Source organism: Thalassophryne amazonica, chromosome 6 (assembly GCF_902500255.1).
Source record: "Thalassophryne amazonica chromosome 6, fThaAma1.1, whole genome shotgun sequence".
Classification (NCBI taxonomy): domain Eukaryota; kingdom Metazoa; phylum Chordata; class Actinopteri; order Batrachoidiformes; family Batrachoididae; genus Thalassophryne; species Thalassophryne amazonica.
Window position 1 is genome coordinate 39,923,990 of NC_047108.1, and position 22,525 is coordinate 39,946,514.

At 40.0% G+C, this 22,525-nt stretch overlaps 1 protein-coding gene across 1 annotated transcript in view; it reads left to right on the forward strand.

Moving 5' to 3' along the window:
• Positions 1-22,525, forward strand: part of LOC117512072 (constitutive coactivator of PPAR-gamma-like protein 2) — a 112,312-nt gene that overhangs the window by 22,450 nt on the left and 67,337 nt on the right. Inside the window, 5 exon segments of the mRNA XM_034172029.1 lie at positions 6,500-6,746; positions 7,134-7,216; positions 13,577-13,705; positions 22,001-22,100; positions 22,207-22,280. Coding sequence (XP_034027920.1) covers positions 6,500-6,746; positions 7,134-7,216; positions 13,577-13,705; positions 22,001-22,100; positions 22,207-22,280 — 633 coding nt within the window.

The following is a 22,525-nucleotide window of genomic DNA, read 5'->3' on the forward strand; positions in this document are numbered from 1 at the left end:
GGCGCAACACTGTTGTTTCATTGTCTGGGGAGAACCCTGAGTTGGCTGTTGAAAATGGCTCTAATCACTTCCGGATCACAGTGAACCGCTCCAGCAGCAGCTTTTCCCTCACTCGCGCATGCTGAATGAGGTGGAGAAAGCATTTGGAACCGTCTAAAAAGGTTATGTGTCATGTTTATATTCTAATGGCTTGGTAAAACAGTTGCATGTTCATTCCTTATGAGTAGCTGTAAAAGTGTGTTTGATAGATTTAACATCCCGTTATAATTGTTCAGACGAGCTGTGCTCTGATGCGGTGCACTGACGCATCAACTCACACAAAATGTTTTTGACTTGTTTGCACAATGTTCACTTGAATTTCACATCATTAATGCCTGATGGAGAAGGCTTAAGGTGATTTTTCAGTTCCATTACTCTGCTAAACAATTCTGGTGAGAACTAGGGCTGTCACAATTATTACAGTATTCATCAATCGCGATTATTTTTCATATTCGCGATTACCGTGAATTATTTATTTTATCCACAAAGCATAAAACGACTCAGAATCTGACGTCATTGTGCTGCAGCTTCGCTCTCGCCTTAAGGCGAGACAATAACATGGAGGCTGACGGCCGATTAAAACAGTGCCGTCTTCTTCAAAAGCCGTCTGAAATGCGGAGCTGTCGGTGTCTGTGCCTGTGTGTGTGCGCGCGCGGAGTTAACAGGCTGCAGACTGCGAGGGAGGGGGTGGGTGAGGGAGATTCCTAAATGCAGGCGCGACACATTCACTGCGCAGCGGAGAGAGGATTTTAACCCGAGTGATCATATTAACAAAACGAAAATGTGAAGCTGCCTTTACTTCTCTCTGAACTTTCTCTAAAGGTGTGATTCTGCCGTTACCGTTCAGTTCACACCATGTGCGCATCGCATGCTGAATTTATGAGATCATGAGATGAAATAAACGGTCAAATAGCTTTAAAAACATATTTAAAAAATGAGAATATATGAATGAACTGAGCCACAAAAAAAAAAAAATGTTCAGACGCACAGATCACAAAAAGCAGGTGAGAACTCTGAACTTTAACAGCTGTTATTTTCCAAAGGTATTTATTTGTTCAGTCTTGAGCTTAATGCAGTGTTTAAGCACAAAACGTGACTGATGAGGAGAAACAATTTCAGAAATGCAACAGAAACAACCACAAATCAGAAAAAGTTGGGACTGTATGTAAAATGAAGATAAAAATAAAAATGTTGCACCATTCCCAGTTTCTCCACTCACAGAAGCCAAACGTACTTCCAGAGTTGTGTAATTATACTACAATAGTAGAATATAAAGAAGGAAAAAAAAGAAAAAAAATTAGACAATATATTCGTCAATCGCAATTATTTGTCTGACAATTAATCGTCTCCAGAAATTCCTAATCGTGACAGCCCTAGTGAGAACCCTGATAGGTGCTGCTTTGCTCCTTTTAAGATGCTATCTGTTATAAAAGCACAAATTGTTGAAGTCAGATGTTTAGGTAAATGTAGAGAGAGAACAGTAACAGTCCAATGCAATATGTGGTTTTATGTAATAGTAATAACACCATATTCGTTGGCGCAATTTGGTGGGGGATAGGGGGGACATGCTCCCCCCCCCCCCACCTTTTCAACCAGGGCGGACAGAATATGGTATGTCTCCCTCACCTTCTGACATATATGTGTGTACTTGAAACATGCTATGTCAGTCTTATGTGCAAACCATGTCAGTCTTATGTGTAAAACCATGTCAGAATAGTAGCTTTGTTTCTGCAAGTTTGTATTTTTAGCAGCATTGACTTGTTTACAACACCTGTTGTCTTGTTTCGGAATTTTCTGGGACTGCATTTGCCCAGATTTGAAACCAAAAGTAGTTGTCTCTAGGGACTAGTCTACACATAAGTATCAATGTACCATATGCTAATTTACTAAATTCTGAAAGTTAGAAAAAGAAATCAGAAAAGCTATCTGGGACCTCAGAAAGCCCATCTGCAATTATTGCTTGATCTCCAAAATCAGTCTATGCAAGCGAAATTATGTTCAGTATGAGTGTTGTCATTAGTGCCACTTCGAAAATTATATTCATGATAAGTAATTTACCCTGAACTTATGATCTGTTTTTTCAAACTTATGCAAAAACAAATCTTGAGAAATAAAAATACAGTATGCAATAGTTAATAATTATTAAGAGCCTGTTCTTTCATATTTATGAATACATTTTACCACATTGCAGTTTTTTTTTTTTGTTTTTTTTTACTGACACTCAATCTATCATTCTTTTTGAGTTCTACACATGTGGTGATACCTTATTTACACCAGGATGATAATAAAATCAATGCTGGCTATTCTCAGAATAAAGTACTTATATCCACAGTTTCAAATTGCATAAGTCAAATGGTGTCCACTTTATGGTCTTCTCAAAACATTAAAATTACTGTTCTGGATGCTCAGAATGCATCTGAGCTCATCTACAACCCCTGACAAAAATTATGGAATCACCGGCCTCGGAGGATGTTCATTCAGTTGTTTAATTTTGTAGAAAAAAAGCAGATCACAGACATGACACAAAACTAAAGTCATTTCAAATGGCAACTTTCTGGCTTTAAGAAACACTATAAGAAATCAAGAAAAAAAATTCTGGCAGTCAGTAACGGTTACTTTTTTAGACCAAGCAAAGGGGAAAAAAATATGGACTCCCTCAGTTCTGAGGAATAAATTATGGAATTACCCTGTAAATTTTCATCCCCAAAACTAACACCTGCATCAAATCAGATCTGCTCGTTAGTCTGTATCTAAAAAGGAGTGATCACACCTTGGAGAGCTGTTACACCAAGTGAATCATGGCTCCAACACAAGAGATGTCAATTGAAACAAAGGAGAGGATTATCAAACTCTTAAAAGAGGGTAAATCATCACGCAATGTTGCAAAAGATGTTGGTTGTTCACAGTCAGCTGTGTCTAAACTCTGGACCAAATACAAACAGCATGAGAAGGTTGTTAAAGGCAAACATACTGGTAGACCAAGGAAGACATCAAAGCGTCAAGACAGAAAACTTAAAGCAATATGTCTCAAAAATCGAAAATGCACAACAAAAGAAATGAGGAACGAATGGGAGGAAACTGGAGTCAACGTCTGTGACCGAACTGTAAGAAACCGCCTAAAGGAAATGGGATTTACATACAGAAAAGCTAAACGAAAGCCATCATTAACACCTAAACAGAAAAAAAACAAGGTTACAATGGGCTTCGTGGACTGTGGATGACTGGATGAAAGTCATATTCAGTGATGAATCTCGAATCTACATTGGGCAAGGTGATGATTTTGGAACTTTTGTTTGGTGCCGTTCCAATGAGATTTATAAAGATGACTGCCTGAAGAGAACATGTAAATTTCCACAGTCATTGATGATATGGGGCTGCATGTCAGGTAAAGGCACGGGGGAGATGGCTGTCATTGCATCATCAATAAATGCACAAGTTTACGTTGATATTTAGGACACTTTTCTTATCCCATCAATTGAAAGGAAGTTTGGGGATGATGAAATCATTTTTCAAGATGATAATGCATCTTGCCATAGAGCAAAAACTGTGAAAACATTCCTTGCAAAAAGACACATAGGGTCAATGTCATGGCCTGCAAATAGTCCAGATCTTAATCCAATTGAAAATCTTTGGTGGAAGTTGAAGAAAATGGTCCATGACAAGCCTCCAACCTGCAAAGCTGATCTGGCAACAGCAATCAGAGAAAGTTGGAGCCAGATTGATGAAGAGTACTGTTTGTCACTCATTAAGTCCATGCCTCAGAGACTGCAAGCTGTTATAAAAGCCAGAGGTGGTGCAACAAAATACTAGTGATGTGTTGGAGCGTTCTTTTGTTTTTCATGATTCCATAACTTTTTCCTCAGAATTGAGTGATTCCATATTTTTTCCCTCTGCTTGGTCTAAAAAAGTAACCGTTACTGACTGCTGATTTCTTATAGTGTTTCTTAAAGCCAGAAAGTTGCCATTTGAAATGACTTTAGTTTTGTGTCATGTCTGTGATCTGCTTTTTTTCTACAAAATTAAACAACTGAATGAACATCCTCCGAGGCCGATGATTCCATAATTTTTGCCAGGGGTTGTAGAAGCCATTGGCTTCTGGGGGCCGCTTTAGGCCCCCAGAACCCCTTCCTATGGGCTTCGGCCCTGCGGGCCTCGCACTTTGTCCCCTCCAGTTTCTAGTTCTAAATTGCGCCCTTCACCATATTGTAATCCATTTGACATACTGTGTATTATAGTTCTGTCATCTTGCCATTATGGGAAAATATGCTTTTTATGACTAAAAGGGGACTGAGAAATGGCTCTCTTTTAGCTTATTAGTTACACCAAATTGCATGTAATATTTAAAAATTTTCTGGGGGATATCGCTCAGACCCCCCACTAGGAACAGTAGTCCCAATGCCATGAAAAAAATGATCAGGGTTTTTTTTTTCTTCCCCCTATGGTCACTCACATCACTGTGTTGACGGCTTGATTGTAATTTCAAATCTCAAGATTAGTTGTCATCGAAAATTCTGTGGTGCAGCTTTAACCCCTCTGTCATTAAGGTAGTTGGATGGTGCTTGTTCTGCCAGGAAATTTTCCATTCTAATGCCGTGTTCACACCGGGCGCGATCAGACGCTACAAATTCACGTGGGTCGCCAGGCGACGGACACGCCTCCTTCGCCCAGTGTGTCGCGCTGCTTGGGTGGACTTTCACTGCGAAAATTCGCCCCGGTGCGTCATCAAATAGGAGGAGCTTCCATTCCGCCCGCCGGCTCCGGTTGTCAGTCAAGCTAACATGACGGACCTTGATCACACGGAGCGAGTTGCTGTGGAAAGCTCCCAATACAGAGAGTATCATTATTTGCTGCAGGAGCTGTGTCTGGGTGACGGCCGCTTTCAGCGCTCCTTCCACCTCTGCGGGACCCAGTTTGAGGATCAACTGTCCCGTTCGCGCGCGCACATGTAAAAAAAAAACAAAAAAAAAAAACTCCCCTGCTTGCTGCTCCTCGCTCTTCCCCCAAAAAACTGTCATAATTGTGTTTAGAAACCAGTCACCATTTGTTTACATCTGTGTAATTAATTAATAAAATATTCTCTTCAGACGATTCGCTCGCGCGCGCACGTAAAGAAGACAGAAAAGGAAAAATCTCCACTCCCGCTGCTGCAAGTAGGGCTGCTGCTCGCTTCAAAAACTCTGTCATAATTGTGTTTAGAAACCAGTCACCATTTGTTTTATTATACAGCTGTGTAGTTAATAAGTAAAATAATCTCCAGGACGATTCGCGCGTGCACGTAAAATAAAAATAAAAAGAAACTCCGCTCCCCGCTGCTGTGGTGCTGCTGTTCGCTCCAAAAACTGTCATGATTGTGAAATAAAGGACAAAAGAGACATAAGTCCTGCTCACAGGCTGCTACCAGATACAGGACATGTTCACATCTTCGGTCAAACTCCAGACATCTCCACGTCACTACATATTCAGTCCCTGATTGGTCATCGCGGCGCGACGAGACAAAAAAGTTCAGATTTTTGAACTTGGGGAGGAGGGCAACGCGAAGTGACGCGACGCAATATCGCGCCACAAACGCGCAAAACGCTCAAAATCGCTTCACTCGCATCGCTTCACTTGCGTCCATCGCGTTGCGCTGCGCGGTTTGGCGGCAAAACGCGTCCTCACATAGGGATTACATGGCAACCTGTGGCTGCAGTCGCTCGCGTCGCGCCTGGTGTGAACGCGTCATTAGTTCTTGGTTTGGAATCATTCCCTGCCGTGTGACTTTTTCAGTTTGTTTTGAATTCTTTGAAATCAGATTTTGATGAAAAGGAATATGTGCTGTGCTGTCGCCCGCTGAACAGTTCAGGATTGTGCATCCAAATGAAATTATGAATTTTATATTTAAATTCTGCAGTCAGTACTGCAGGCTTTTTTTTCTGTTGTTTTCTGGCAAAGACAATCTACTCTATCCCCTAGGGCAGGGGGTTCTCGATTCACTCCTCAAGGATCCATGAACCTGCACATTTTCCATCTCTTCTGCCACAAGCTGATTTGCTAATTCAAGTGCACAGCCAGTCAACTCCTAACAGACACCTGAATCAAATAGATTGTCAAAAAGCAGAGATGTTCAATTTGTGTTGAACATCCTTCTTTTGCCATGAATTGGGCCTCATTTATTTGGCTCAAAGAGAGAGTAATGACTAAACTTCAAATTAAGGATTGAATATACTATTTTGATTGGGTTTATTTCAGCAGTAAAATTAACTTAAAGATAAAATACATGGGTATAATATTGTTGAGCATAACAACAAATGGGTAAGCCGCATGCACATATTGGTTGCTCAGTATATTGCAATAATATGGCACATGGCAAACCAGATTTCGTGTAGCATATAAAGCTGTATTTATAAGCACACTGCATGCTTCAGAGTACAAGCAAAGTTTTTCATCAAACTGCATGTTTTTCTACCCTGTGCATCTCCAGGTTGTACAGACGTTAGAGGACCACCATCAGGAAGTGCTATCTCTCTATAGAGACTATGGATTTGCTGGCCTAATTGCTCAGGATTCTGAGTTTGCCCTCTGCAATGTACCTGCCTACTTTTCTTCACATGCACTCAAGCTGAGCTGGAATGGCAAGAACCTGACCACACACCAGTACCTGCTCTCTGAGGCCGCGAGGCAGCTTGGGCTTAAGACACAGCACCTGCCCTGCTTCGCTGCTTTGCTGGGTGAGGAACGGCTCACACAAAATAAGATGTCTTAGTTTTTTCTGTTTTGCAGGGAAGCCGGCAGGGTTACACTAAATTTTAAGTTTGACAGTTTATTTTGTCGGTTGAAGAGCTCTGTGGCTTAGCGGTGAGCACTGTTGCCTCACAGCAATAATGTCCCAGGTTTGCTTCCGACCTGTTCCTTTCTGTGCTGTGTTTGTGTGGGTTGCCTCCTGGTACTCTGGCTTCCTCCCACCTCTGAAAACATTCAAGTTCAACTCTACCTTTTGCCCAGTGAGTGCTGGGATGGGCTCCAGATCCTCCGGTGAACTTTAATTGGAATAAGCGAGTATAGAAAATGAATATTGTTTATGGCATCTGAGATTTGAAATACATTCTGGCTTGCAGGAAATCATATTCTGCCCGATGAGGACCTGGCTGCGTTCCACTGGAGTCTCTTGGGACCAGAACACCCACTGGCTTCTCTTAAGGTACCATGTGCTTCCAAAGTTTTGTACAGTTCCTTTCCATTCCCTTCATGTTTTGTTTGGTAAATTTAATTTCTTAAGAAACATCATTCCCAAAAAAGAGGCAGGGCAATTTGTTCTAAACATGAGGATGAAATCATGTCTTTTACTGTAATTTTTGAGACAAGTGAGGGGTTGGATATATGAATATTTCCAAGCCACTGAATACTATAGTGGTGCAGCTTAGCTAAAATTTCCATAAAAATGTTTCATTTTGTGATAAAAGCATGGAATTTGGCACACATATTCTAAATTAACTGTTATTTTCAGATATGGAGCCATCCTGGAGCTGACCTCTGAGCTACAGGGGTCAATAAAGAATTACACAAGGGTCAAAATTTAAAAATGCTCCAGTCATGTTGAAAACTATACCACATTATTTGTCTGATCATAACGACTCCAAAAAGGTGTAGTTTGGACTATCTATGATGGATTCCATGGAGTTATGGGGTAAAAACAGCAAAAACTGACAGGTCAGTTTCAGTTTGTACAGGGGTCAAAAGTTGAAGTTGCTCCAATTTTGGTAAAGAAAAAAAAAAGCAAATTATTGGTTGAGTTAATAGCACTTTAAAAAGGAATAGTTTGCAACATCTGTCATGCTTAGTTATCATGTTACGGGGTAACATGTCACACGTCATAGAATCCAATGGATGTCGACCTTGTTTGACCTTTGGAGACCAAGCATTCAACACATTCAAAGCTATTCCATTTATTAATCCTTTTATTTCAACCAATAATTTCCATCACGTTTGTCTCTGAAGAGACACCACAGTGGATATTAAGTTTCAGGTTTTCTCATCCTGATCTGAGGCTGAAGAATAAATGTAACATGCTGCTGCTCGTCCACACAACAGCAAATGAGAGATGCTGTGTGTGTGTGTGTGTGTGTGTGTGTGTGTGTGTGTGTGTGTGTGTGTGTGTGTAAGTAAGCATTGTTTTGTTGCAGAGAGACAATTTCAGGTATAAATTCAAATGGGCTGTTTTGAGCAACAAAGAACCAAAACATTTTAAATCATTGTTTACACAAAAAGAGCTAACACTCTTGGTAAGTCTTTGATCTTATTATATCACGTTTTAGACTGAATTCACTGTCATTTGACATTTTTCAAATGTTTCTTCTGTTACATGGGTGTGATAATATTCATATGGGAACAAATATAATAAACATTTAACATCCTTGTAGAAGTCAGATTTTGATGTGAAAAACATTTGTGTGTTGTTTTGCACAACATAAATTGTCAGTATCCCAGAAATTCTGATGTCATCACTGCATGGAAAAAAAAAATCTGTTATTACGTTTTCCATTTATATAAGGGATTAAGAAACAAATTTAAACCATAGACTGTATATCTAAAATCAGTGTTCCTGAGAACTAAACATGACATTGGTGACTTAATGAACAGTAGGTGCAGCTTTACTTATATCAAATTTCATTTTTGTTCATGTTAAGACACTATCAGTTGTTATAAAAACACAAATTGCTGAAGTTGAATGTTTACATAAATGTAGAGAGAGAGCAGTAACAGTCCAATGCAAATATTTGGTTTTATGAAATGGTAGCAATACTGTATTCTAATCCATGTGACAGACTGTGTATTAATAGCTCTGTCATCTTGCCAATATGGGAAAATATGCTTTCTGTGACTAAAATGGGACTGAAAAATAGCTCTCATTTAGCTTATTAATTGCAGCACATTGCATGTAATATTTCACGGGTTTCTCTGGGAGGTCCCCAGACCCCTCAGTAGGAGCAGCAGTCCCAATATCATGAAAAAAATTTCAGTTTTTTTTTTTTGTTTGTTTTGTTTTTTTCCTCTTCAGGGGCCACCTAAGTCACTGTCTCATGGTAAAAATGAATACTGACAGATATATGTAAGGCTGATAAGGATAAAAGGAGTGAGGGAACGTTCCCATGCATCAAGCATTGAGGGAACATTTGGTGCTTAAATTAAAGCTCAGCCTCTGTTCACATGATTGTGAAAAGTTTACAACCTTCCACAAACTTTCATATGAACCATGCAGGAAGTGGGCTTAACTCACTACCCAAAATAAAATGAAAAATGCTGAAGTGAAATGTTGGAACACATATAAATGCATACCGACACTGACAGGCAGTTGCATACTCTGAGCGGATTTATTTGTTTATTTGTTAATGACGTATATTCTTTTTGTTTTATCAGTGTTTTGAAGGGGCAGTGCCCTGGCACCCTCTAATGACCAGTTGCCTCTTTTCCAGGTGTAAAGTAAAGTAGATGAAACACTACTTAAGAAATTGAGTTCATGGATTTAAAACAATTTCCTTTTTAGTGTAATTCATGAAATTACAGTATGTTCATTTTTACAATTTATCTTAAATATTTTTTTAAAAATCTGTTGCATACTTTGGTTTTAAAAATATAGTTTAGTCATTCTCTATGCTGTGTTCATCACGGTCACGTTTCCTCTGTTAACATGTTGAACCGTCATAAGCATCTGTTTTGGAGTGGGGTTGATTATTCCACAGGGGCGGTTTGAGATTAGAGATAACATGGTAAAAAAATGCTCAAGTTTCAAGGGGATTAAATGTTTAAGTGATGTTTAAATAGGCCCATGAGTAATAAAAAGTATTAAACTGTTAAACACATACAGTTGTATGTAAATGTTTGGGCACCCCTGATTTCCATGATTTTCCTTTTATAAATCTTTGGTTGTTTGGATCAGCAATTTAAGTTAAATATATCATATAGCAGACAAACACAGTGATATTTGAGAAGTGAAATGAAGTTTATAGGAGTTACAGAAGTGTGCAATAATTCTTGAAACAAAATTAGGCAGGTGCATAAATTTGGACACCCAAACAGAAAAAAATACATCAATATTTAGTAGATCCTCCTTTTGCAGAAATAACAGCCTCAAAACGCTTCCGATAGCTTCCATTAAGAGTCTGGATTCTGGTTAAAAGTATTTTGGACCATCCTTCTTTACAGTACATCTCAGGTTTGTTGGTTTCCAAGCATTGACAGCTCGCTGAAAATCACACCACAGATTTTCAATAATATTCAGGTCTGGGGACTAAGATGGCCATTCCAGAAAGTTGTACTTGTTTCTCTGCATGAATGCCTTAGTAGATTTTGAGCAGTATTTAGGGTCGTCTTGTTGAAAGATCCAGCGCCGGTGCAACTTCAACTTTGTCACTGATTCATGAACATTGTTTTCAAGAATCTGCTGATATTGACTGGAATCCATGTGACCCTCAGCATTAAATTGTAAATGGTAAATGGACTGCATTTATATAGCGTTTTTCCATCTGTATCAGACGCTCAAAGCGCTTTACAATTATGCCTCACATTGGGCCTCATGTATTAATGTTGCGCACTTGTGGCGTAAATTTACGGCGTAAACTTGAAATACACCAAAGTCACCGTGACATGTATCAAGCAGTACGCACCTGCCCATTTCTGGCGTACGCCTGACGTGATCTTGATGCCGCGGGTGGAAACGATCGTAATTATAATAAACACGCCCATAAATATTCAGACTCCGCTTCAGACACACCCTCATTTTACGACATGGAAGACGGCAATGAAAAAGAACTCCACCAATCACGACGCGTGCCAATAGAGCGTCAAAAGTGGCCGTCGTATCAATTGTTTTGTAGTATGTAATCAATAAAGTGTTACAGTGGTCCCTCATTAATCGCTGGAGTTACGTTCTAAAAAATAGCCCGTAACATGCGAAACCGCGACGTAGTCAGCGTTATTTTTTACAATTATTATAGACGTTTCAAAGCTGTAAAACCCCTCACTACACAGTTTATACACTTTCTCAATCAGGCATGAACATTTTCTCACTTTTCTCTTGTATGTAAACACTCTCAAAGTTCAAACCTTAGTAGGAAAATAATACCAAACTGTTTTCAGGCCCAAACATTTGTTTGAGAAATAAAAATAGAACGTTTTCCTACAAATAATTATGATGGCATTTAGAACTAACGAATTAATTTTAACGATCAACGAACGAGGTCGGACACATAAGAAATTATTAATAGTGACTCACCAGTATTTCACAGATCGGGCCTCTGCGTCCTGGCGCCGCGCCTTTTCCCACTCACACCTGGCTGCAGGTGTGTGTTTCCGTGTGACAAACACAGTTATGAGTAGTTGTTGGCGCTCTTTTTACTTCTGGGCGACAAGATTCTTATAAACAGATACGCAGAACACAGAACACTGTAAAAAAAAAAAAAAAAAAAAAAAAAAGGCTTGCAAAATTGGACTAAATACTCCACGAGACTCCGAGGCCACGACAGGTGAACGGCGTTATAGCGAGGGACCACTGTATTCTCTTTTCACATGTCAATAATTCTTGACATGTGGATATTTGCTCGCTCAATTAATAAGACACGCCTAATCTGTCAGATTTCTTTATTTTTTAAATGTATTTCTGTATTTATTTTATTGTGACAACCGAATGGAGACGACAAAACCTGGTTGCAGCACGGGCGAATTAAGGGAATGACGGAACTACAGTTGTTATTATCAATTTCATTGTCTAAAACGATCACACCACATGAAGTTAAGCTCAGCGCTGCTCTGGCTCCAGGCTCGAAGTCTGGAGAAAAAGGCGAGCAGCGCTTTCCTTCCTGTCAGCGCTGTGACCACGGATCGTGCTCCATAACAATCCCACAAAGGCGGGATTTGTATTGATTATTATGTAGTATAATCAGGAAAGTGTTATTTATGTAACATATGCATTAATTTGTATAATGGCACTGTTTATCATGTTGATCATCTTCATTTTTATGTGGATTCCAGCGCTGGTTCATTTTGGTGTATAATTTACGCCACCTCTCGACCTGGTGTATATTTTCAGCGCAGCATACGCCAACGACCACATTGATAAATGCCAAGTAGCGCAGCCGTTTTGGCGTACACCCAATATACGCTCAAATATCGCCGTACGCAGCGTTGATACATGAGGCCCATTCACCCCGATGTCAGGGTGCTGCCATACAAGGCGCTCACTACACACAAGGAGCAATAGGGGATTAAAGTCCTTGCCCAAGGGCCCTTAGTGATTTTCCAGTCAGGCGGGGATTTGAACCCATGATCTTCTGGACTCAAGCCCAACACCTTAACCACTAGACCATCACCTCCCCCTTTAACCAGCGCCGATCAGCCGACCAGCACAGAATTCCGCTCCTCTTTCCATGACAAAAACTCCTGTAACAGTGGAATGTGCCGTTCATTTCTAAACTGGACGCTGTCTTGATCCGGTATGTCGTCTGACTAGCACAGGAATTGTGAAAAGACGTGGACATCAGCACCTTTTGGGCACATTGAGACAGACTTGCGGAGGAGTTCTGCGCGTTGCGGTGGAGCCGCATGGCGCAAAGCAACGCTGTGATGAAGCCTCACAGGACATGTTGGGGCATGTCCAGCTCATGCTCAGTTTCTCAGATAATCACTCGACTGAAAAGCAACCGACAGCTGTCTGAAATCTACCTGAAAGCCGTCCTGTGAGACCAACACGGAGGTGGTTTTGTGCTGTCATGAACGGCTCCGTGGCGCATCCCTCTGCTTTTCTTTCCATGAAAAAAAACTCCTGTAACAGTGGAATGTGCCGAAAAAGTGCTGATGTCCACGCCTTCTGCCTTTTTGTGAAAGTCAGACGACGTCCCGGATCAACAAAGCCTTCACGTTGGAAATGATCTGGTTGTTTCAGCGGGGTTTGAGCCTGTCGATTGGCGCTCGGAGCGCGGTGCGCTCTCAGCAGTTGTGGGCGGTCTTTAAACCGTCTGGATCACTCCTTAATCTGTGTAATCCCCATAAAATCGTCCCTGAAAGCCATATTGATTTTCCGAACGGTGTCCAACTGGAGGTCTCTCACAGTTTCTGGAAAAAAATTGATGCAGCAAAGCTCCAAATCATTCAGACATTTATTCGCAATAAAAAAACATGCGTGAAAAAACTCACGCATGCACACAAAGGTTCAAGTTTGGCTGATGCAATCACACGTGATTCAAATCCATATGGTTTTTGAAAAAAATAAAAAGGTCAGATACTTTTCTAACAGACCTCGTATTTAACAGAAATTTCTGATCCAGACAACCAATGATTTATAAAGGAAAATCATGAAAATAATCGGGGGTGCCCAAACCTTTGCATGCAACTATACACGTGATCATTCTTTTTACACAGAAAGTAACTCCAAATAGGTAGTGAAATGGTCTCTTTTCAGCAAAACACACTATTTCCAGAAAAGAATCTAGAAATTTTAGAAAACAAATCTTTGGAAAGTAAAGAAACAATAGTGTTAATTTTATTTATGTTAATTTGATTGGTGTAGGTACGTGCCCATCAGTTGGTGCTACCACCCTGTGAGGTGGTGATCAAGGCCGTCTCAGAATACGTCTCCTCCATCAAAGACCTGGGAAACCTCGATGCCGTCGCCAGAGATGTCTTCAAACAGTCACAGGTACCTAATGGCATCTATAAACATAGGTTATAGTTACATCATTTGTTTTTGAAAGAAAGGCAAAGCTTTCTTCTGAGTTTCACCCTTTTCAGCTTAGACTAAGTACAAGAAATGCAACTTGTTAAAAATATATCCCCAAGATAAAATGTGTACATTGTTTATTCAATGCAATTTTTTTCAACCTAAAATGGTCCATCCGCTGGAAGCGCCTCTCTTCCTAAGCTGTCAGTTTCAGTGAAACTTCAGACAGTGGTGACACACATAGAATAAGATAAACTTTATTGATCCCAGCAGCAAAAAGCATATAGTAGTACAGTAGTATAATATTATAGCATACACAATACTGCATCTTACAATAGTGGCACTGCAAAACAATTAATTTACATTAAAGAAAGGAGATTAAAATGTTTAAGTGAATGCATAAATACTGATATGAACAGACTATGTGAAAATTTCACTGATGTGCATTTAAAAAAGCAAAAAATGGCAGAGGTAGAAGTGATTAATAAGAGCGAAGCGCCGTGCAGTGGCGCGAAGCTCGCTCATGGTACAGGGCATCCTAAACAGTGCCAATTTTCAAATCCACAGTAAAACAGGAAATGTTCAAATATCAAACACTTTCTGGATTGACAGACGAGATCCCAAGGAATCTCGCGGGAACTCAGTGGCAAGCTCACACTCAAACAGGATGTGCCAATTTATTATTAACTTTGAAACAGGAAATGTGGAACTTCCTGGCATTGGTAGAGCTCGAGTGGAGGCTGGGGTTTCACTGGATGTCTCTGAAATTGTTAAAAGGGGCAGAAATCATAAGGCTTGTTCTTCTTTCTGCTCCTTTTCATTCTGATGTTGTGCTTTGTTTCTGCTTTTCTGTTTTTTCTTTTAAATGAATGAAATAAATATTAAAGAAAGAAAGAAAGAAATATGATTGGACAAAGATGATTGACATGTCACAGCACCACACGTCTGGCTGAAAGACCTGAATTTTTATTTAGTTAGTCACATTGACTGCTAGGTTCCTCCTGTCCAGTAGTTTGTGCTGTGTACCACAAAAGTTCTCTTCCACCTTAGTAGCACAAGAAAAATGTTTGCTCCAGATTTTAACTGAACATGTCGTTTGAACTATAGACTTCTAATGGTGAGTAAACAAACATATTTTATGCCAGAAATGAGGTCCAGGTTGTTAAAAGCAACATTTCTTCTTCAATTCGGGTCAGGGGCGTAGCACCAAATTCTGCGCCCTAGGTACTAGCCATTTTGGACACCCCCCCCCCCCCACACACACACACACTATGTTCTTTTTTTATTAACCCCTTTTAATGTTGGGGGAGCAATATTGAGTTGGCAGCTCTGGGGGACCAAATTTGGTACATTCCCGTCTGTTAAAATGCACAGGAATGTACCAAATTGCACCATTTTTCTAGAAAATGGTGCAATTTGGTCCCCCAGACCCCCCAACTCAATATAGCTAGCTTTCAAGCTCACCTCTCTTTTCAAAGAATTTGGTTAGCAGCTGCTTTCCCTCATTTAGTTTTCTTTCCCTGTCCTTTTTTCTCTTCTTTTTTGAAATCCGGACTTTGATTTTTTTTTTTTTTAGGAAAGACATTTTATTTCAGCCTAAACACTAGGGCTGCAACAAATGATTATTTTTAGTAATCAATTCATCGGTCGATTATTTTTAGATTAATCGTTTTTGTTTTTGTTTTTTTTTACTTACATGTGAGTTTTGTCATTATTTCTTTAAGTGAGTTATTAAAAGGCCTTTATCACACAACATCAGCGTTTGAGCTTGTAAGAAAGTTATGTTCTCATCAGAAACATACCTGGAGATGTGGTTTGACCGAAACAAATTGTCATTAAACTTAAAACAGGGGTGAAGTGGAGGTTTAAGAGTCATTGTGTTCACAGGAAACAGTTATTTCTTTCTATATTTATTTATTTATGTTCATTGTTAATTGGATTTATCCTTTCTGTTGTGTTTAATCAGGTTCTTTTGTTTCTTTCTCTAAAATTGTATTGTAGCATTACTGGTTATTATTACTATTATTGTTGTTGCTATTATTACTAATATATAAATAAAAAATAAATTAAAACATATTACAATTTGTAATACATCTGACTTTTTTAGCACACAAATGTGCTGACAGCTGCAACAGCTTAATGCTAACTTTAGCATTGAAAACGTCATAGACATGCTAACACATTAGCATTGACCCCATTTTTAAGTTATAAAATACATCTATCAACTGTTTCAGAAGACCATAACAGGTCGGATTAACATAAAAAGGTAAACATTACTCACAGACATATGCTGTTTGGGTTTTAGTGGGGAAAAATTAAGATAAAGTGGAATAAAAAAAATGAATGTATCAACAAAGCAGCAGATCGAAGCACTGCTTTGATCTGCGAATCATTGCTTCGATTGGTTCAAGGTTCAAAGCAAAGCTGTGCTGGTTGATTTATATGGAAGAAACGAAACATTTGCAGTAAAACAAGTTATTTAACTAATCGATGACTAAATTAGTTGACAACTGTTTTCGATAATCAATTAAATCAATTAGTTTCAACTCTACTAAACACCTCCTCTTTCTTTGAGATCCCGTTTGGAATGTGTGTGTGGGGGGCAGAGTACAGCCTGTGTGCCTGGACTAAACCATTGTACAACTGTGCAGGGGTGGGAAGGGCCCTCAGAGATCTTTCAATATTATTGTTAGAGCAGAATTGTGTTTCGCAACATTTATACATTCATTCTAATTTTATTCTTTTACAACATGAATTGTATGAACATTAATAACATGCAACACAAAAATGCATTTAATGCCAGTTTTTGTGGGCCCCCCCATGCTCTGGGCCTTTGGTACATAGTACCCTTTACCCCCCCAGTCCGACGCCCCTGATTCAGGTTGCCTTATGTACACATGTTTAAGCTAATAGACAGCAGCTGGTTCATGCTCTGTTGGCTTATTAGTGCAGCAGACAACTGAAATAGTCCTTCAAATGGTGATACATCATACATCAAATTCAGCACAAATACAACTGGAGCAAAATTAATGGAGCAGCTTTAACATTTGACCCCTGTACAAACTGAAACTGACCTTTGTCAACATTCTTGCTGCTTTTACCTCATAACTCCATAGCATTCAGTCACAGATAGTCCATACTATACCTTTTTTCGAATCTTTATGATCAGGCAAATGTGTAATTTTCTATATGATTGGAGCATTTTTTAATTTTGACCCCTGTGTAATTCTTCAATTGACCCCTACCTGGCTGCCTATTGAAAATTCAAGTGGCCAATCAGTTTTTTTTCGAAAGAGTTCATGTCTATGGATTAATTGTGCAAAATTTGATGCTTGTATCACCATTTGCAGGATTCCACTATAAATATTCTCTTATCTGCTGCACTATATATGAAATGTACGAGCTGCTCCTCACTGTTTCTCAATTGCCCTCAAAAGTATTGCAACACTTGGTATTTCACACATTTTATTTTGTTTATTCCATTTCAAATACATTTTTTTTTTCTAAAATTATCTTCCTTAACTCAAATTGAAAGCAAATGTCTACAATGCAGTGATAGCCGAGTGCACGGCCATCACTGATTGGTGTGTGAAGAGTGCGCGGTCATCGCTGATTGGTGCGTGAAGTTGGCGTGCCCATGGTGCAGCAGATAACAGAATATTTGCAGAGGAATTGTTTAGATCTGGTTACAAGCACCAAAATTTGACTGTGTATACCTTTTCGTTTATATTTTAATCAAATTACATTAGCCATTTGAATTTTCAACTGGGGGCCAAATAGGGGTCAAAAAAAAAAAAATATTCCTATCATATTGAAAGCTATACCACATTATGTGTCTGATTATAACTATTGCAAAAAGGTATAGTTTGGACTTTCTATGATTGAATGTGATGGGGTTAAAAACAGCAAGAATGGTGACAAAGGTCAGTTTCTGTTTGTACAGGAGTCAGAAGTTAAAGTTGCTTCTATTATTGTAAAACATTATGCAAATTATTGGCTGAGTTAATAGGGTTTTAAAAAAAGAATGGTTTATACCATGTGTCATGCTAGTTGTCATGTTACGGGGTAACATATGTCACATGCCATAGAATCCAGTGGATGTCAACATTGTTTGACCTTTACCTTATAGACCAAGCATTCAACACAGTCAAAACTATTCGATTTGTTAATCCTGTCAACACAACCAATACTTTGCACCACTTTTTACCAAAATTGGAGCAACTTTAATTTTTGACCCCTGTACAAACTGAAATTGACCTTTGTCACCCTTCATGCTGTTTTTATCCCATGACTCCCTAATATTCAGTCATAGATAGTCCAAACTACCCTTTTGGAATCTTCATGATCAGACAAATAATGTGGTATAGTTTTCAACATGATTGGAGCATTTTTAAATTTTGACCCCTGTGTAATTCTTCAATTGACCCCTACCTGTCTGCCTATTGAAAATTTAGGTGGCTAATGTGCTTTTACAAAAGAGTAATGTCTAAGGTGTATGTGTTCCAATTTTGGTGCTTGTTTTGGAAAGAGGTGTCATTTGAGTTTAACGTTTGTTTAAATGTTTTGCTTTGAAGTTATTAATTCCAACTGGACTCGATCATTCTAACTTGACTCAGCAGAGAGCCGCACAGCGTTTGGAGGTGTGTGAACAGAACGGAGGACGATTCTCGTTTCTTTCTAACAAGACAGGAGTCGCAGTTAGTGACTTTAATCCGCACAAACGTGAATCACGATTGACATATTCAGCTATGAAAGTGGTAAAAAACAAAAAAACCTGTAACCCGAAATTACCCCCATCACCACCCGCACGGAAATGTTTGAATTTTGGAATCTCTGAAATGCAATCTGGGGCTATTCAGACAATAAACTGCAGTGAGTGCAGCATCCATTTTGGTGAGAAAAAAACCCAACTTTCCTTATTCAGATTCATTCCAGTAGTATTCTGCCCTTACTGAGATGCAGCAGTTTTCTACCTTGGCAGATAGTTCTGAAGGAAATCACTGAAGAAATTAACAAATTGAAAATATGGTTTGACCGAAACAAATAGTCATTAAAGTTAAATAAAACAGGGATGAAGTGGAGGTGTAAGAGTCACTAGGTGTTCATAGGAAATGGTTATTTATTTCTATATGGATTTATTTATTTTCATTGTTAGTTGGTTTTATCTTTTCTGTTGTTTTGTTTCATCAGGTTCTTTTAGGCTCTTTCTCTAAAATTGTATTGTAGCATTATTAGTTATGAGTTATTTTTACTATTGTTGTTGCTATTATTATTATTAATATATGAATAAAATAAAAATACAATTTGACTCTTTTACGACAACGAACACTGAGCATTAATTATTATACAGAAAACAAATGCACACAAATATGCTGAGATGCGAACAGCTTAATGCTAACTTTGACACTGAAAACGCCATAGACATGCTAACGCATTAGCATTGGTCTCGTTTTTAAGTTATAAAATACATCTATCAACTGTTTCAGAAGGCCATAACAGGTTGGTTTAACATAAAAAGGGTAAATATTACTCGCAGACATATGCGCTTTAGGGTTTTAGCAGATGCAAATTCAGATAAAGCGAAATAAAACAATGAATCAACAAAGCAGGAGATCGAAGCACTGCCTCGATCGGCGAATCACTGCTTTGAATGGTTCAGGGTTCAAAGCAAAGCCGCGCTGCAGAAAAGTTGATTACAGACCCACTGCAGGGTCTGTAATCAATGTAGAGAAATTATAATTTTCCTGACAAACACCCCCAAAAACAACGGCCACTCTGAAGGACCGATAAGGGAATCGTTAAGCAAAAAGGTTATTGATGTCGGTGGATCGAATCATTTCTTAACGATACCCGAAAGGAATCGGTTCTCGATACCCATCCCTAGCGGGAACGCTTTTTGGCAGGGCCCCACTCCCCCACTTAACGACAAGTTAGAAGGCATGAACGTTGTGCAATCTGTTGCGACCATGTCGTTTACAGTTTGTGATCTAATTGAGCCAATGCGTGTCACTGCATGACAATGTGCACCCTGCATGCAATGACACGCAGTGTTAGCGAACAGGTTGCTAGTTCACAGAAGTGGCACAAAATCTATGCGTGCCAGAAATTTTTAACATTTCAACAAATATTTTTGCACACTGGCACCCAGCCCCGCACAGTTTACAACAGTTTGCGACGTGCTTAGTCATTGGCACACAAGATTGCATGCCAGTGCGGAGATCATATTCATACAAGTGTCAAGGTGGCTTAACATTCTGTTTTCTACGGGGACTCGGCACACACTTACTCTGACATTATCTCTGTTCAGCAGCAAGCAGGAACAAAAAATACAACCAAGCTCTGTGCAGTGGTGTTGCAGTAATGACATCCGCCTGCTCTAAACAGAATCCATAGCTGTGGACGTTACATGCCATTCAACCCACACACATCTGTTAAGGAGTACTTTGATAACCCGCACACATAGGGAGAGAGTCCGCATCTTTGGGATGCTACATTTATGTAAACTCCTCATGCTTTATGTAATTGTTGCAGCTTTTTCTTTAGTGGGACGGCATGAAATTGAACCCTGTATTTGTGGTTAATGTGGCTCAGATGTAAAGTATGTGCAAATGTTTTACTAAACGGTTCTAACTCACTGCTTTCCATGTAAAGCCATCACAGAAGCCATTCCAGGGATAAATTTACATAAGGTTCGGATATGTTTGTCAGATCTGATTTCAATTTATTTTCATTTATATAGCGCCAAATCACAACAGAGTTGCCTCAAAGCGCTTCACACATGAAGGTCTAACCTTACCAACCCCCAGAGCAACAGTGGTAAGGAAAAACTCCCTCTTAGGAAGAAACCTCAAGCAGACCAGACTCAAAGGGGTGACCCTCTGCTTGGGCCATGCTACAAACATAAATTACAGAACAATTCACGGACAAATATACAAGAAATGCTATTGGCGCACAGGACAGGAGGATCACCAACACAAATACAACTCCCATCTCTGGATGGAGCAGCACCCTGCGGGGTGATGTGGAAACCACTGCTCTGCGTGGTCTGGTGGTTTTCCAGCTCTTCTATCTGCTGCCGGTACTGCTGCAGCTGCACCTCAAACTGCTCTATCAGGCTACAGAAATAATCAGAGGGAGCCGTGGTCTCGTGTTGAAGACCAGGAGGAGTCTTTTGGGTACGCAGTGCAATGTCGGCATTCTTCAACTCCTGCACCGTCTCCATCTTCAGCTTGTCGATGGCCAGAGCCTGTCACAGTAAGCCACTGGCACTGACAGAGTGAAGTTGTTTAAGGCTTTTGATGTCATCCTGGACTTTTGAAATGGCCTTCGAGGACATCCGGCTGATGTCCTCCTGAACCTGCTTCTGCTCTTTCACAAATTTTTGGAAAATCTACACATCCTGACAAATGATTTGGGGCAGGTTCTCATCTTTCAAAACTTTACTGTCCTGTGTGGTGGCTCCACATGAAGCGTCGCTCTTATTATTGGATGACGTGCTGAAGTCCACTCCACCCAGACCAATACTGTGAGCCAGAACAGTCAACGCTGCTGTGGAGGTAGCCAACAAAGAACCCAACGTTAATCCACCACCTCCCAGAGTGGTCTGGCCCAAACCTGTTGACGTTGCGTTGGCGAAGAGACTTCCACCTAGCGAGGGGACTGTGGACGCCGCAGTACCGTTTGGGCACCGAGACCAAGAGTGACACCGGTGGATGCAGACTGCTGTGGAGCAGTGGAGGTTAGGACAGAGCCGAATGTTAAAGTGGTCCCTGTGGGAGCAGATGAGGAAGTGGTGGTGGTGAGAGAGAAGGGCGTTGCTGAAGCAGTGGGCTTGTTGAAAGCCAGGCTGAAGCCAGTTGAGGGAGAGGTGCTGACTGCAGCGCCCAATGTAAGGCCAGTCACTGGTGCCGCACTGGAGGAGGGAGTATTGAAAGTGAAACCTCCAGAGGGCTTCTGACCCACGAGACTCCCTCCAAGACCAAGGGATGTGGTGGTGCTGGCAGTGGAGGCGGGGACTGCAGCTGCTGTACCCAGAGCAGTTGGAAAGGAGAAGCCACCAGTGCTGGCTGTAGGTGTACTGGTTGCGGCTCCAAACATAAATCCTCCACCTGTGTTAGTAGAACTGAGAGCCCTGATCCGAAATTGAAGCCAGACATTTTTTATTTTAAATAGCTGTCTAGATTGAACATCAACTTGCTGGTGTCGCGTTAGCCACTATTAGCATCACAACTATTTGCACATGTTAACGTGCATAATGCTTTTCTTTCTTTACAGTCTCGTATGGAGGACAAGGTGGAGCGTTTTAAGAAAGCTGTTGAATATTTCTCAGCTGCCTCTAAACCCCGCCCACTCAACATGGGGCCCTCTTTCATCTGTAAGTCAAACTGCTTAGATGTTAGAGTAATGAAAGTTACTCATTAAAAAAATGTAAATGCAACAAACATTTCTTCTGTGTTCTTGTGTTTTGTGTATATGTTCAGTACCTGGGTTTGGACCCACTCCATTTGGGGGACCACCTGGCCAAATGGGACCGATGCAACCTGGAAAGAATCAGGTACTTTGTATTGCTTGTTGATTTGTCAATTTTTATTGTTGTGAGTGTGTGTACGTACCCAGGTTTTATCAGTGTGGCACAGAAAGAGTTAATATATTTTTCTTTCTAAAACCCTTTTTTGGCATTGCTCATTGAGTAGAAATGACTAAGTAAAGAAGGTCCACTTCCTATCATCCCAAATTCAACCAAAAGCCTTGATTAAATATCCCAACTCATTTCATCTCTCACCTTTGTTCTGTCTCTAC